The following is a 16,659-nucleotide window of genomic DNA, read 5'->3' on the forward strand; positions in this document are numbered from 1 at the left end:
TCGCTAAATAGCATTATTAGCAGCATCCTTCTCCACACACCCCATGCATGCTCCTTGTCCCTTGAGTGCTTTTCTTTCCCTCCCCACTTAAAACGTGGTTACAAAGCACGGATCCACATGGATCCTCAGGATTTTTGCATTGGGCTACTCCAAACTCACTGTCAGATCACATGTCTGTGGCCACTGCATGAACCACAAAAATCATACATCCACTGTTTCGTTTAGAATATTTTTTTTCTTGTTTTCCTCCTCTAAAAACTACATGCGTGTTATGGTCTGGTGCGTGTTATAGAGCGAAAAATACGGTAATATTTATATACCACTTCCCTGGCCGTAAAGTTGAGTAGAAAGCAGTTTATAAAACTACAGTGTGTGTTTTTAAAACAAACAAACACTGGGTGGCTTTTCCAGTTTCAAAACCAAAACATAGTAGCATCTATGCTCGATAAAAATTACTCAAATATACTTTTTTACGTGGTGGGTGTTCTAACTTCTCTCTTTTGTGTGTGTGAGACAGTCGGAAGGCTTCTGATATTTTTTTAAAAAGAGACTGACAGGTTGTTGACCTGTCTTCAGTTATGTTTTCTGGTAAGCCAAGTACTGTATTTACGCGAACCTAACGCACCGCTGAATCTAATTCGCCCCCTAATTTTCGCGATGTTATCTGGCCACAAAGGGTGCACATTACATTCGAATAAATGTGGTAATTCTTCTCTTACTACGCAGGGGTCTGAGTAACAGAGGGCTTCATCTGTGTTGCAATGTCTTAGGATTGTCACCAGACAGGAAAGTTTCCGGGCATTCCTTGAATCTATAACCCCCTTTTTCTTTCGCTAGGCCAGCCAGACTAGAGATCAGGTATGTTGTGGGCATATCTGAGCTGAGAAAAAAGTTGCCCGAAGCTGTATTTGGGGAAAACAATTACACAAATCATGAAGGTACCGTTTTAAAATTATGTAAGCTGTGCAAAGAATTATTTCCTTTATTAAAAGTGGCTAGTAGTTTCCTTTCAGGGGTCATGTTTGCTGTCTGTGTGAGATGGTTATTGCTTTCAAACTTCTGGCACTTTCCTAATTTTTCCATAAAATTGGAGGCATGATTTTTATAGCCAAGGAACGCTTACTTGGGGTAATAAGGATCTTGAACTGTTTTTAAAATGATCTGTGACAGTGAAATTGGATTGGGATTTTTCAGTTTTTAAAAATAAGTTTTAAGTTAAGCTATCATGAGTCCAGCTTTCTCCCTATAGAAACGAAAGGTGAAGCGAAACTACCAAACAGCTAATCTAGCAACCATATTTTGAGCAACCTCTCAAAATATGGTTGCGAAAGTAACTTAGAATTTTACCAGAATCAGATTGCATTTTGTTACAGTTATACTGCTTGGAAGCAGAGTATTGACACAGATTTTTGTTCCTGGCTGCCTACCCCACTCCCAAACATATTCCTGTGTTTACAGAAAGGCAAGTCCATACACAGTACTGCAAAGGGGGGGGGGCAATCTGTTGAACTCAAGGAGTACATTTTACTGTAGGGGGTTAATTCTGCTCCAAGTTGGCTTTATCTTAACACTGGAGTTAGCACTCTGTTGTGCAAACATGCAGCATTGATTTCTTATTTGTTAGGTACTTTTGCATTAGGCTATCAGGGTTCATTTAGTGTTGCCAAAAAAGAGAGACCGCCTCACATTATCTTGGACTGGACAGTTCTTGAAATGGATGTTTGTTTATGTTACTTTCCTTGCCCCAAAAAGTCTGAGCCACTTACAAATGCACATAGCTTGCCCAACATTTGAAAACAATGCAGCAGGAAATAAAAAAAATTAAAAACCAATTTTTTAAATCTAAAAAGTGCTCATTGAGTAAAATTTAATAAAAAGAGCAGATCCTTCCCCACCCAGCTAAAAGGTGAATGCTATAAACAGGCCGTGGGTCATAGCTACAGTATGAACAGAGTTAGCAACCAAAAGGCTTTGGCAACCAGGAATGTCTTATCTTGGCAGCTGAAAGCTGACAGTGATGAGGCCAAGTAGATTTCCCAGGTGAAAACATTGGACAAATGGGGGAGTAGAGGACTGTCTGCTGTAAAGAAGGACACATGCCCATTATTTACCATGAGTCCAGTATTTCACCTAGGATTTTTACTTACTTAGGGTGGTGGTGGTTCTGTTTTGCTTTCTCTTTTGTCAGAAGTCTTGCATTCCTCTACCACATTTTAAGTTTCTCCCTTTTGTAATGTTTTAGAACAATTTTTAAAAGTTAGGATATTCATATCGGGTTAACATATTTTAAAGAGATGCTCAATGTGAATTATCAGGGTTTCCCAGGATTTTGGCTGAGTGGCCCAGTCTTCTCCCCCTTCTGCATTACTGTTCATTTGGTTTTTTATTTTGTCATTGTTGTGGCTTTATTTTAATTGTGACATTTGTAGAACGCACCCTGGGATTGTCAGGAAAGGGTTAGCAATAAGTTCAAATAAATGAATACAGTACATAAATTCTGGGACAGTTACTGCATTCAGAAGTTAGGTACTGAATAATTTTAAAAACAATCAAGCGTTTTTGCAAAAATACTGAAATAAAAATGTGCTTGTTTGCTCTGCAGTCTGCCATCAAGGCATTTTGTTCCGATTATACGAAGTGGAAATGTTAAATCAAAATGAACAAAAAGTGAATCAGTTAACTGAGAGCTTGAAGGAAAAAGATCTGGTAAGTACATCATGCTTTGGAGACCAGTTTTCTGTCCTGACTTTTGTGGAGTGATGTCTGCCAGTCCTTATCTACTGATCATTCCTAGCAAAGTAGAATTTGCATCCCTTCATTTTGAGAACCTTTGTGGCGTAGGACTTCACTGAGCCTATTAACATTCTGAGGTAACCGCAGAGACAGTTTGCATAGGGAGCGCCACAGAGAAGGGGTTAACAAATCAGAAAACTGGGGATCTATAAATAGAAAAAGGGCAGTTTCCAATATTCTGTTGCAGCACGATTCTAGGAATTTGCTGTTTTATTTATTTGTAAAAGTATTTTTGTACTGCCAGATCATAAAAGATCAGGGCAGTGAACAAGGGGAGTAGACTTCTGTATCATTTTCTGTTCCTCGAAAACTTGCATGGTGTCTCCTCTACTCTATGCCTCAGGCCCCCACCCCACTTTGCCAGTTTGTATCTTCAGGTTTCATTTTCCTTTATCTACCTTATTCCTGGACTGAGCTTCCAAGCCATTTTCAAACTGTAGTTTCTGAAGCTGGCTTGTTTAACATTTTGTTCTAAGCCACTCTCCCTGGTCTGGATGACACAACAGGCTATGGGTCAGTGGAAGTGAAACTGCACACTGGTAGAGTCCTCCTTCCAGCCATGTGCAGCCAATGGGAGGAGGGGAGAGCATGTGAACCCCAAAGATCCTTCCAGCTCCTGCAGGTCAGGCTAAACTGTGGTTTAGGGCAGGAGTCCCCAGCATGTCAAACATGGATGCAGTGGGCCCTTGAGGTCTTTCCTGGGTACCCACAAAGCCTCTGAACTCCCCAGCACCACAACATACACACACCTATACACGGTGCCCCCCTGGGCACGAGATGGCACGGGTGGCAATCTCTCTCTCTAGGGAGGAAGTTGAATGCGTAGTGCTCTTTCCCACTTCCTCTTTCAGCTCTGGGCTTTTAAAGGCTCAGATTAATTCTCCCGGCTCGGACTTTTGCCCAGATCCCCCGAAAAAAGCGACGTGCGTTTGTGTATCTTTCTGCCTCAGGACAACTCTCTTTTCACCGGAGCACAGCTCAAAGTGAAAGTAAAATGAAAATAAAGGTCTGCTGTCAAAGCGCCGCTGTCAGTACTGAAAGTGAAACAAGGCTGCACCAGAAGAGCCCAAGGTTTCTACCTCCTTTTAAAATAGTTACGAAATAAGAGCAGCAGTCCTACGAAGTGCTGGCTGTAGCTGTGCCTCTATTTCAGGGCCCAGCTGCCCTTGCAACACAGCTGGACTTGTGGAGCTGAGATCTTGAGCTAGCCAGGCCCCCATTGAAATGTCAGCTCCCACATAAGCTCAGGACAGCAGGGCTGTTGTGGCAATGACAAGAAGTTCCTAGAACTGGCAGGGACTCCAAGGCTCACCTTGTCCAGCCCCTTCCATCAATGTGTGTTAAGTTTTTGGAACACTGAGCAGCATTTTAAGGATGCTAGATTAATAAGAACAAGTAGTCTTGGGCTGCTGTTGCTTTTACTGTATTCCATCCTACTTTTGTGACTGTAATTTGTTTTAAACTGTTTTTAACGTTGATTTTGAAATTGTTGTAACCCAACATTTCTAGTGGAATAAGAACACACCCACCAGCATTAAGAAAAAGTGCTGTTGTGGAACAGTGTTGGCTCAGGGAGACCTTGGTTTGAATGTAAAAGAGCTCTGTGGGAGCTGACTGAAGATCCCACCTATTCCAACATCTGGTTTTCTGCAGTGGCCAACCAGCATGGAATTCCCACTTCGCTGTTAAACTCACTGTTCTCTGCTACTCTTCACCAGCCACACACCATACTTTAACCAGCTGTTGCAAGAATTAAAAATCAACCAGCAAACAACCCCTTGGAGATAACAAAAATAAATGTGCAAATTTGAACTGTATGAAATGTACATTATGGACATTTAAAACAATCGAGAACATGTATATTGCTTTGATGGATCAAACCAAGGCTCATGCAATCCAATATTCTGTTTTCACCTAAAAAGGGGTGTTAAACTGATCATAGCTTGAGAAGAGGAAGGATCTTGGCTCAGTTGCTGAGCACATGTTTTGCATGCAGACAGGGTCAGGTTCAATCCTTGGGTAGAGCTGTGAATGTCTGCAGTCTGAAACCTTGGACAGGTGCTGCCAGTTGGTGTAGACGTTACTGAACTAGATGTAGCAAAGAGCTTGACTCCGTAAAGGGTGGCTTCCTGTGTTCCTACGGTGACCTTTTTCCTATTCTTGGTAGGCACTTGTCAAATATTTAAATGACCGGGCGATTCTCATCCTGCTTTCCTCATCTGCCTTGGTAAAGGAAAAAGGTAAGAATAAAAGATCTGAAGTTTTCTGTGGTTTAAAACAAATATATCCATATGTGATCTTGATGGAAGAGTCAGATTTGAAGCTGTTACCAGTCTCCCTCTCTCTCCTCTCTGCAGATTCTGGCCCGGGCGAATCTACGTGTCTTCAGGCCTTGTTTTTAATCTCTTCCCCGAGGCCTGAGTGTTTAACAGGTACTATCCCTTTGCTTGGTCTCGACAGGCTGAATTCAGGCAGCACAATGGAACCTCGGTTGTCGAACGTAATCCGTTCCCGTTTGATTTCCGAAACGTTCAACAACCGAGGTGCAAATGCCGGTTGGCATTTTAAAAATGCAGAAAAGTGCCTCGGAAGCCGTTCGACTTCCGAGGTGCGTTTGAAAATGGAAGCATTCACTTCCGGGTTGTCGGCGTTTGGGTTACAAATTGTTTGACTTCCAAAGCATTCAACAACCAAGGTTCCACTGTATTTGATAAGCTCTGCCCCTTGTCACACACAGCCTTGCATCTCTAGGGATGACCAAAGATGCAAACTCTGATTTCCGCTTCCTTCCAAGCCAGAATTGAAAAAAGAGAGTTTGGAACGGGTTTCTGATTCTGGCCTAGGGAGGAAGGGAATGCAAGCCGTAATTTGCCAGTTTGGAGGCCCTAGCAAACCATGGTTAGCGCCTGATAGGAATCAGAAGGAAACCATGGGTGGGGTGGGAAGTGGCAGCCCGCAGCTTGTCTCCCAAACCATGGTTTGGAGGACCATCCAAATTGGGCAGTAGAATCTTCTTTCTCCGCCTTTGCAATGTTTTCAATTGCACTATAACTGGATGATCAGCAAAGCCATTGGATGTCTGCTTGGCCATGTGGCCAGGGATAGGGAACCCCAGACCTGGAGGCCAAATGTGGCCCTCCATACTTTTTTGATTGGCCCTCATGAGTCTTTCATCCCTAGCCATACACCCTCTTGAGAGACATCATACAGCAGGCCTGCTCTGCACATTTTCTAAGTATTGGCATGGCTGGAATGCCTCCTTGAACTCTGATATAATGCTTCTTGCTTGCCTAGGCTAGAGAGGGGTGTGTGCGAGTGTCTGTGGGGGGGGTAATACAAAGATAAAATTCACATTTATTCTCATTGCTTTTGTCCCTGCCCCTCTGCCCCCCAGGCATGTGGCTCTCAGAAGGTTGCAAAGGTCACGCGCATGCTTGTTTTTCTTGTGATGGGTGCACGTTGCATTAATAGTGTGTTTCTCCTTGGCAGCAAAAGATTTGAAATGCGAACACGGGACAAACAAGAGATATTCACAAGTCGCTCTGGTTCTGCCAGGGCTCCGCCATGCATTGTTGGAAGCGGCCAAGCATCCCGTCGACAGCGGAGACCCACTCAGCACTTTGGTGAAGCTGCACCTCCAGGAGTTTGCAAAGCTTGATAAGAAGAATTTGCGGCCGTCCACCAGCAGCCTCGATAGCCCGCCCCCCTCCTCTTCCGATGTGTTCTCGAAGAAGCCTGAGCTTGAATCTCTTTCCGAAAAGTGTCCCCAAAGCTCTCTCTTCCGCCTGCAGTTTTACCTGTCTCATCCCCAAAACTATGCGCTGGAAATGTCAACGGCTACTGCTTTTCTACATGGCAGAACTCGGTCTCCCAGAGGCAGCAGCGCCGGCAGCAACTTGCAGGAGGCCGACACTTCTTCAAGTTTGAATTTGGACTCTTTGGCATGTGACGAGCCCATTGGCATGGTTGAAACGGCCAGGACTCGGCGTGCGGGGCAGCTGGCCCCACATAGCAAAGAGGCTGATGTGGAACCCAGTGAGATGGGAGAGCGGACTTTGGAGCAGCACAAGAGGAAATCCAGTAGGCTCCTTGTGGCAAATGCAAGGAAGAAATTGTCTCCTCCGAAGGAGGTTTCCAGCAAGGAGGACAAAGGAAAGCAGAAAAAAGCCAGAAAGGAAAATTTGAATCTCTCCTTGCCAGCTTCCAAAAATTCAGAATCGCCTGGTGGCTCTAACGAACCTACCCTTAAATTAAAAATTCTTCAGAACCCGCTAAGAAGGAAGAGAGGTGAGTGCACTGTCTTAACCCTAATACAGATTTTCTTGCAGGTGAGCACTTTTAAATGCCAGTACAGTGCTTGGGGTGGCGGTGTAATTCAAAGCAATGTGCCTGCCCACAGAGCTACTCTGCTAGAGCCATTCAGCACCAGGAGTCATGTTATCCATGCTGCAAAAACATGCTGCCTCGATTCCTGGAATGTTCTGTCTCCACATGGCTCCAAATACCTTTGGAGAGAGAGGTTTGAAAGAGATTCTTAGCCTCCCATAGCAGAGTTAGTGCAGTGGTTGATTGCCTCAATTAAGCACATCAAACTCGGTTAGATTTGCTCTCATCCACCTTTAAACAAAATGCTGAGGCTAGAATAAATCCCAGACTCTCGGCTTTTCAAATTGGAAATCTAAGATAAGCAGTTGTATGAATTTTACCTTTTTATTATTTATTTATTTCGTATGCAGTCTTTCCGTTACCTGCAGGCTGTAAAAATCTGTTTTACCATGTGGCAGCTAGCTTCTTCCAAAGAGGGAGAGGGAGAGGGGGGGAGAGAGAGAGAGGTTGAGGGAGAAGCAAAGGCTGGTGGGAGCACTGGCGGAGGAAGAGGCGTGCGGGGGGAGCGCACCACCCCCGGCTGCGCAATCCCGGTGTGGTGCCATCGCGGCTGCCCCCCGACCTGCGCTGGGTGCCACGCCCCTTCGGGCAGCACACCATGCCCCGAAGACGCGTTCCACGCCCCTTCGGACACGTGCCAGCTGCACCCCACCTGCTCTCTGCCCCCCCCCCCCGTTCCAGAGCATGAAGCTCCATCACTGGGTGGGAGCTTGCTGAATCCCACCTATGGTAACTTGAGCTTGGGGCTCAGGTTAATCCTTTCATGCACACAAGTGTGAGCCAGTAACTGTATAATACAGCAAATACCAGTTGCTCGAAATCAGAAGTTTGGAGAGCCTCGTGCCATGGATTGCATCAGCTCTTGGGCAACTCTCCAGAGGTTGCATAGCAGCAGTGGGTGTGGCCACTCCACCCCCCCCCTTGTTATACACAGGCACACGGTTCCCTCCTCCCCATTGGGCTTACTGGTGCAGAACAGCGCTGAGTCCTGTTTATGTATTTATTGTTTCCTGCTGCTGCAACAATTAGTTGGGTGGTTGTTGTTTTTTTGCCGGGGTGCAGAAAGAATTGCTTGGAGGGCTCTTTCAGGCCTCCAGACTAGGGGTGCACTGCTCTAAACACTCTTGAGACCCAGGGCACTGGAAGGATGGCCGGTTTTTCCATGAAGCTGCTCAGCAACTGAGATCCTCTGTTTGCATCATGAATGAATGCATGCATTTATTTCAAAGATTTATGTAACACTTAACACGGTAGTCTCTTAAGTGGTGTACAGTAATGGTCAAAAGATAAAGCAAAGGTAAATCAGTTACCCGGAAGTAACAGAGCGGGTTACTTCCGGGTTTCGCCCCGCGTGCATGCGCAGACTGTCAAAATGATGTCACGCGCATGCGCAGAAGTGGCGACACGCGGACGCAGGTTGCATTCGCTTCAGGATGCGAACGGGGCTCCGGAACGAATCCCGTTCGCATCCCGAGGTACCACTGTATTTAAAAATGTCTTCAGTAGGTGCTGGAATTTCAAGAGGGAGGGGGCCTTTCTGATCTCAGCTGGGAGGGACTTCCATAGGATAAGGCCAGTGATGTTTAACCCCCCCACCCCCGGCTCCTGGGGGGGGGGTATAAGCTATGTGCCCAAGGCACATGGGGCCTGGGAGGCCCTTCTATGGGTGCCCCTGACACTGAAGGTTAAATGAGTGGCTGAGCCTCATTGATGCACCTCCCTCCCATGGCAGACCTGCCTGGCACCTTCCTGGGCATGTTGGGGTCTGAACTGGGCATCGCCCACATGCAAAGCAGTTAGGGCTCTTCATCGATCTGAGCACGGGGCAAGTAATGTTTGAATTGGGCCAGCATTCGTGTGGATCATAAGGGCTCTCTGCAAGGATTTTATTGCTTCCTTACGCCTTATTCCTTCTTGACGCTAGAGACCTTTCTTTTCTCATAGGCGCTGAGGTTTTGTCTGCGGAATTTGTCCAGCAAACGCCGTGCGAGTCTGCTGTGAAGGCCGCCCCCTCTTCTGAGAGCCTTGGAGTGGAAGAGAAGAAGTCCCGGGTCTCGAAACAAAAAAAAGACTCCACCGCAGAAAAAGTTTCGAGTGAGAAGATGAGCACGAGGAACCAAAGTAAGAGGACGGTGCTTGAAACGTAAAATCGGAATTAGGATTAAGATGATGCTTTGGCTCGGCTTCCCCTTGAAAGGATGAGGAGCTGAAGGCTGGTGTTTTCCCTCCCGTCCCAAGGAGGCAAAGGGCTTTCTAATGCCTTTGCGGCTCTTTCCAAAGTCCCCCCCCCCCATCTTGGTGGCATCCTGCCACACGGGTGAAAGAGGAAGCTGAAGAGCCTTTGCCTTTTAGTTGAGTGTAGCCCAAGATGGCTGACGCTTTTAGTCCTTCCTGGGTTGACAGTTGTGGACCCTACTTCAAAACAGTGAACAAAGGGACCCGGGTGAGTCAGCAACCAAGACGCCGAGTCAGATGTTGTAAAGTCACTGGCTAGGGAGCCACACAGGGCTGATGACTCTGAGCCTGATACTGGTCACCGGAGGGCCACTAAACCCCATGCTGGTGGGCACGAGTCCCATGGACTCTGAGAATTTGTGGGTTTAGAGTTCCAGGATGATTTCTCTCTGAGAGATCCGCATTGGTTCCCAGTACGTTTCCAAGCACAATTCAAAGTGTTGGTGCTGACCTTGAAAGCCCTATACGGCCTCGGTCCTGTATACCTGAAGGAGCGTCTCCACCCCCATCGTCCAGCCCAGACACTGAGGTCCAGCTCCGAGGGCCTTCTGGCGGTTCCCTCATTGCGAGCAGTGAGGTTACAGGGAACCAGACAGAGGGCCTTCTCGGTAGTGGCGCCCACCCTGTGGAACACCCTCCCTTCAGATGTGAAGGAAATAAGCAGCTATCCTATCTTTAAAAGACATCTGAAGGCAGCCCTGTTCAGGGAAGTTTTTAATATTTAACGCTGTACTGTTTTTAACACTTGATTGGGAGCCGCCCAGAGTGGCTGGGGAAACTCAGCCAGATGGGCGGGGTATAAATAATAAATTATTATTATGGACCACATCCCAGAGCGCCAGGTCCCATAGAGACAGAGACAGGACCCCCATGGGTGTCTCTCTCTGAACCTGTGGAACTGAGCGCCTCCCACCGTGCCAACAGTGCAGGGAGTGCAGGAGAAGGGTACCTGCCTGCAGGCCGGAAAGTTGGCCCTTTTAGTTCCTAGAAATGGAGGTGGATTTCTTGAAGCACGTTGTTCGTAGTGCTTCCTGCGGGTTCATTAGCAGGAAAGTGAAGCTGCTCAGGAAACTATGGCTACCTGAGTTTGACGGGATTTCTCTATGACTACCATACTGGCCTGAATATAAGCCGCACTTTCCCCCAAAATTCCAACCATGAAAAGTTAAAGTGTGGCTTATATTCGTGATCTTACGCTAGGAGTGCGGCGAAGCAGCGTCCGCCCCCACACACTCCCCTGTCCTCTCCCGCCAAAGCTGGGAAGGGAGAGAGAGCAAGGAAGGGGAAAGGCTGCCGGTAACGCAGCCCCCCCCCAAGTATGCAGCGAGGAGCAGTGAGGCTTATATTAGGGGTCCCCCCCTTTTTTTTTCTCCCCCCCCATCCAATTTTAAAGCTGCAGCTTATATTTGGGTGTGGCTTATATTCGGGCCAATACAGTAGCTACAGTCATGGGGAAAAGAAACTACACCCTCTTTGATTTCTGTGGTTTTACATATGGCATAATAACAATAATCCGTTTCTTAGGAGTTCTGAGGTTATATTTACCTGATTTAAAGACCTGCTAAGAAACAGATCATTGTTATGATGTCCTCATATGTAAGACCACAGAACTTAAAGAGGGTGTACTTTCTTTTTCCCAGAACTGTATAACTTTTATCTGTAACTAATTGAATTTATCTGTAACTAACTATAACAACAGCTAGAGAGAGAGCCTTTTAAAATCCTACCTTTCCTCCTAAGAGCAGCATGCAAGGCTCTCTCCTCCCTCCCCGGCCACTTTGTCCTTATAACGACCCTGTGAGGAAGGTTAGGTTGAGACATAGCGACTGTCCCAGAGCAGTCACTTTGCAACCTTCGTGACTGAACAGGGACTGGGAATGTTAGCATGAAACCACAAGTGCTGCACCATATTGGCTCTCAAAAAACCACTAGCCTTTAATGGTGCTTTTTCGTAAGGGTGGAACTGTCTTAGCATCCCCGCTCTGAAACTTGCTCCTTTTCTTACACAGTGAAGAGGAAAAGTTCCCATCAGCGGGAGGACGAAATCCCTCCTGCTAGCGATGAGAACGATCCTTCGAGCGAGAGAAGCCTGGCCCAGGATGCTTGCCCATCTCCCAAAGTGCTCAACTGCGACTCCCACGCCTTGAACCTGTTGGCCGACCTGGCGCTGAGCTCCAACTCCCCGCTGCTCAGCAACAGCAGTGGCGCCTCCTTGCCCCCCAGCCCCTCCCGGGAGCGCCGCCGCTTGCACAAAGGGAAACATTCGGACAAGTCTTCTGATCACGAATATCACAGAGTGACAAAGAAGCTGAAAACTGCTTCCTTCTCTGGCAAGACGGGCCCAGAGTCTGATTTGTCTCCTGAGCAAAGTGGTGAGGGCAGAGAGTCTCCTTCCAGCTCTCATGAAAACAACCCCGCGGGTTCCAGCAAAAGGCGGGCTGCGAAACCCAGTTTGGCGACACCTCCAAGGGAGACGGGTTATCTTTCGGATTCGAGCATTCACTCCTTGATTTCTTCTGAGCACTCGTACGCCTCCCCGGTGTCTGAATCTTGCAAGAAGGGGGCCCCGGGCACCAAGAACGGTGTGAAGAATGCCAGGCTGGGGCCTTTAGTTGGAAAAGTCATGCCTTTCCGGCACCAGCAGAGGATCTGCCACCCTCACAAGCAGCTGAGGGGCTGCATGCCATTCACACGCTCTGCCGTCATGGCCGCGAGGTTGAAGGAAGACTTCTCCAAGTCCCATAAAGTGACCTTTTGCGACAAAACTGTCAAAGTGACTTTCCAGTGGGAGGCTGACTACCCGCCCAACTTAGATAGCAAATACACTAATAATATCTTGGAGAGAACAGTAGTTCGAGCTGTACACGGGTAAGTAATTCCCAGCTTTGGAAAGATACTCATTGTATGAAATGCATTCAAGCCACAAGTAAGATAAATAAAATCATAACTAAAAAGGTAAAGTAAAGGACCCATGACAGTTAAGTCCAGTTGCAGATGACTCTGGGGTTGCGGCGCTCATCTCGCTTTTGAGGCCGAGGGAGCCGGCGTTTGTCTGCAGACAGTTTTTCCTGGTCATGTGGCCAACATGACTAAGCCGCTTCTGGTGCAACCAGAGCAGCACACGGAAACGCCATTTACCTTCCCTCCGGAGTGGTACCTATTTATCTACTTGCACTTTGGGGGAGGGGCATGCTTTCAAACTTTTAGGTTGGCAGGAGCTGAGACCAAGCAACGGGAGCTCACCCCATGACGGGGATTCGAATTGCCTACCTTCTGATCGGCAAGCCCAAGAGGCTCAGTGGTTTAGACCACAGCGCCACCCGCGTCCCTTCATAACTAGGTAGAATTACAGGCCTAGTGGTCAGAATGCAGATAGGAGCTGGGTGATCTCTCCAGGATCATGAACCGTGGCCCAGAGAACAAGGGCATTTGGAGGCTGGTCTTTCACTGCCTTGAGCTGAGCCATTATATAGCTATATAGGCAACTCTCCGCTCATGTGGCGGTTACGTTCCAGGGATAGCATGTAAGGCCAAAATCACATATAGTCAAAACATATATATTTGCCAAGTATGTAAAGCTGAATGCGCACAGGTTAAATGAGCATAAGTTGTGAGTTACATCTGTGTGTGTACAACCTCTTCTTGAGAAGCTCAGAGCCTTAAATGGACAGGAATCTGGTCGTTTGGTTGCTTAGGAACTTAGGAACTTAAAAGCACCTTGTTCCTGAAGTCAGGTGGTTGATGGGAGGATAGCCTTGCCCACCTGTCAAATTTTGCCCACAAGCTTGATCCTGATAAGGAGCTGGCCTGTGGAGCCAAAAGGGGTTGCCACCCGCACACTGCATCAATGGGGTCTGTGCGTCCCAGCCAAGGTCATGGGCTGCTTTCAGGATCTTCCCTAGCAGGACATTGAGAGCAACAGGAATAGATGGAGAGTGCCTGTCAGGAGACATTGCCCCAGAGAACACCTTGTTCCAGGCAGCCTCTCCAGTAGGAGAAGATGACAGTCTCTGGGATCATAGAATCATAGAACTGTGGAGTGGGATCCCAAGGGTCATCTAGTCCAACCCCCTTCCATATAGGGAAACTCAACTAAAGCATCCATGATAGATGACCATCTGACCTCTACTTAAAAACCTCCAAGGAAGGAGAGTCTACCACCTCCTAAGGTCATCCGATCCACAGTCAAACAGCTTTTACTGTCCTATAGTATAATAGTAATAATAATAATAATATTTTTTTTAAAAAATTAACATTTCTGTACCATCCTACAGTAGCTTTATACATCCCCAGGTGAAAAGTGTCCAGTAGTTTGATCATCTTTTTTGGACAAAGTAATAATCATAAATAAGTAAGAATTAAAATGTGCACCCCACCACCGAGACCATTCCATTGTAACTATCCAACCTCCCAAAATTTCAGCACCTCTTGGCGATGGTTTGACCCCTTTCCGTTTTAACAGTACAAATTCTACAAGCAGCCCTTTAGATATTTCAAGATGGCTCTCATACCTCCTCTCCGTCCCTCTTTTCCAGGCTAAACATACCCAGCTTCTTCAACTGTTCCTCATAAGGCTTGGCTTCTAGACCCTTGATCATCTTAGTTGCCCTCCTCTGCACACATTGCAACCTGTCAACATCCTTTTTCAATTGTTTATGCAGGATATGCAGGACCCAAGCCATGTAAAGACAAAAATGATGTGATTTCACCCAGTCAGGTAGAGAGCCTTAAAATAAAACTTCTCAAGAATAAGTCTGCATTTCCTTTTTCTGTAGGCCCTGGGACACCCGCTTGTTGGATGATTCGGATGAAATGATGCGCATCCTGCATATGTGGGTGGCGCTGTTTTATAACAAGCCATTCAGATCCCCTACAATAAGGAACGTGGTCGAACACCGCAACCCTCCCAAATTCGTCTCACTGAGAAGCATCGTGGATGCCTTTGAAGTCATCGACGACGATTGCGAGGGGTCGTACAGTTTGGAGAAATGCCCCGCAGACTCTCTATCCGATGATAACCGGACGCCCAGAGAAGCAGACGAGAGGGCGGTTTCTTCCTCGGAGAAGCCCCTCTCCTGTAATGAACTGTCCTCTACGAATTGCATCGATGAGGCTCCCATCGTTATCCCTGATGACCCCAGTGAGGAGGAGGAAGAGTCCCATGTTGCTGCCAGCAAACCAAAAGAGAATGTTAATCCTCCTGACAAAGTAAGAAAGACTTCGGTAGGTCGGCTCAGGCCAGATGTCAGTGTTGGGCAGGAGGCAGATGCGGAGTGCCAGGAGCCTGGCTGGTACGCTTGCCACCATTTAGCAGTGAGGGGCTCAGAGCTACAGCTGGGCATAGCTACATCTATAAAACCATATGGGTAATTTAACTTCAGAGCCTGGAACCTCTTGCAGTTTTTGAGAACAGCCTTATAGCGACTCAGACCGCTGGTCCATTTGACTCAGTATTACGCCGAGTTAACTACACTGACTGGCAATGATTCTCTCTGCCCTGTCTGCAGATGCCAGGGATTCAACCTGGGTTCTGCTTGCCTAGTGAGTGTTCTGCTACTGAGTTACAGCCCTGATAACCTCAAATCTCATTCATGAGTGAAAATTGGGTAGAATCAAGAGCCTACCCTGTTTCCCTGAAAGTAAGACATCCCCCGAAAATAAGACCTACTTCCAGTTTTGCCTCTCACTGTAATATAAGGCATCCCCCCAAAATAAGACCTCCCCGATAATAAGGCTTCCCCCAGAATATGATTTTTTTTAATATAAAATATTCATTGAAATTTTCCAGAATAATACATTGTAAAACAAAAAAAAGAAACAACAAAAATGCAAAAATACAAAAAATAAAAATAAAAATAAAAAAAACTAAAAACACATAGAATTTCCCATTACTTATTTTCTTTTAACTTATTTTCTGGACCTCCTCATACCTCCCTTTCTTATATTCCAATTCAAATTATTAATTCAGCAAATCCTCACCATTCGTTTTTGCTTATTTCAAAACCTTATTTTCCATATCTCTTAAGGCATTACAGCTGGAAACCACTTAATTTCTGTCCAACATCATTCTAACATTCTTTAATTTTACAATATTTCTGCAAATAGTCTTTAAACTTCTTCCAATCTTCTTCCGCCGACTCTTTTCCCTGGTCTCAGATTCTGCCGGTCATTTCTGCCATTCCCATATAGTCCATCATCTTCATCTGCCATTCTTCCAGAGTGGGTAGATCTTGTGTCTTCCAATATTTTGTGATGAGTATTCTTGCTGCTGTTGTGGCATACATAAAAAAAGTTCTGTCCTTCTTTGGCACCAATTGGCCAACCATGCCCAGGAGAAAGGCCTCTGGTTTCTTCAAGAAGGTATATTTAAATACCTTTTTCATTTCATTATAAATCATTTCCCAGAAAGCCTTAATCCTTGGGCACGTCCACCAAAGGTGAAAGAATGTACCTTCAATCTCTTTACACTTCCAACATTTATTATCAGGCAAATGATAAATTTTTGCAAGAATATGAGACCCCCGAAGCTACCGTAAGGTGTCTGACTCCTCTGGACCATAGCGGCGGGCACCACCACGCAGCTTACTGATTGGCCACAGCACAGGCAGAGGTGTTCAGGCAGTGCCGAAGTCTCTTTAAATCAGAGAGCCCACGCCGCTGCCAGGACAAGCTGCCGCCTGCTGCTTGCTCTGCCCTGATGGAGTCTGGCTGACTCGCAATTAGACAATAAATGTGTACCGTATACTTCTTCATGGAAAAATAAGACATCCCCTGAAAATAAGCATCTTTGGGAGCAAAAAAAAAATTTTTTTTTAATGAATATTTATTAGGATTTTCAATAACAAAAAAAAAACAAAAAACAAAAATAGACAAAAAAAATGACAAAAATACAAAAATACAAAACTTAAAAACAATTAAAAACACATAGCATTTCAATTGCTTATTTTCCTTTAACTTGTTTCTCAGACCTCCTCACACCTCCCCTTCTTGTATTCCAATTTAAATTATTAGCTCAGCAAATCCTTATTACTTATTTCTCAACTTTACTTAATAATTTATTTTAACATGTTATTATTTTACTTTTTCTCTTTCTTCCATTTCCTTAATTTATTTTTGCAAACCTTATCTTCATTTAATTTAGACCATTTTAGAGACCAGTTTTAACTTATCCAAACTTAAACATCAATGCTTATACATCAGTACTCATTCTTAAACATCTTTCCTAATGTCGACCAAACTTCCCTT

At 45.9% G+C, this 16,659-nt stretch overlaps 1 protein-coding gene and 1 long non-coding RNA gene across 6 annotated transcripts in view; one reads left to right on the forward strand and one right to left on the reverse strand.

Moving 5' to 3' along the window:
- LOC309352068 overlaps positions 1-10,228 on the reverse strand; it is a 62,223-nt gene extending 51,995 nt beyond the window's left edge. The window contains exon 1 of the long non-coding RNA XR_014161082.1: positions 9,866-10,228. This is a non-coding gene — a long non-coding RNA (uncharacterized lncRNA). The remainder of the gene's footprint in view (positions 1-9,865) is intronic.
- Positions 1-16,659, forward strand: part of TASOR2 (transcription activation suppressor family member 2) — a 68,344-nt gene that overhangs the window by 30,202 nt on the left and 21,483 nt on the right. For all 5 annotated transcript variants that reach the window (XM_081879574.1, XM_081879575.1, XM_081879578.1 and 2 more), the window contains 8 exons: positions 838-938; positions 2,603-2,706; positions 4,961-5,033; positions 5,151-5,225; positions 6,283-7,080; positions 9,124-9,300; positions 11,424-12,282; positions 14,190-14,622. In XM_081879574.1, the coding sequence (XP_081735700.1) occupies positions 838-938; positions 2,603-2,706; positions 4,961-5,033; positions 5,151-5,225; positions 6,283-7,080; positions 9,124-9,300; positions 11,424-12,282; positions 14,190-14,622 (2,620 nt within the window). The remainder of the gene's footprint in view (positions 1-837; positions 939-2,602; positions 2,707-4,960; positions 5,034-5,150; positions 5,226-6,282; positions 7,081-9,123; positions 9,301-11,423; positions 12,283-14,189; positions 14,623-16,659) is intronic.

Source organism: Podarcis erhardii, assembly GCF_964252035.2.
Source record: "Podarcis erhardii genome assembly, chromosome: 10".
Lineage (NCBI taxonomy): Eukaryota > Metazoa > Chordata > Lepidosauria > Squamata > Lacertidae > Podarcis > Podarcis erhardii.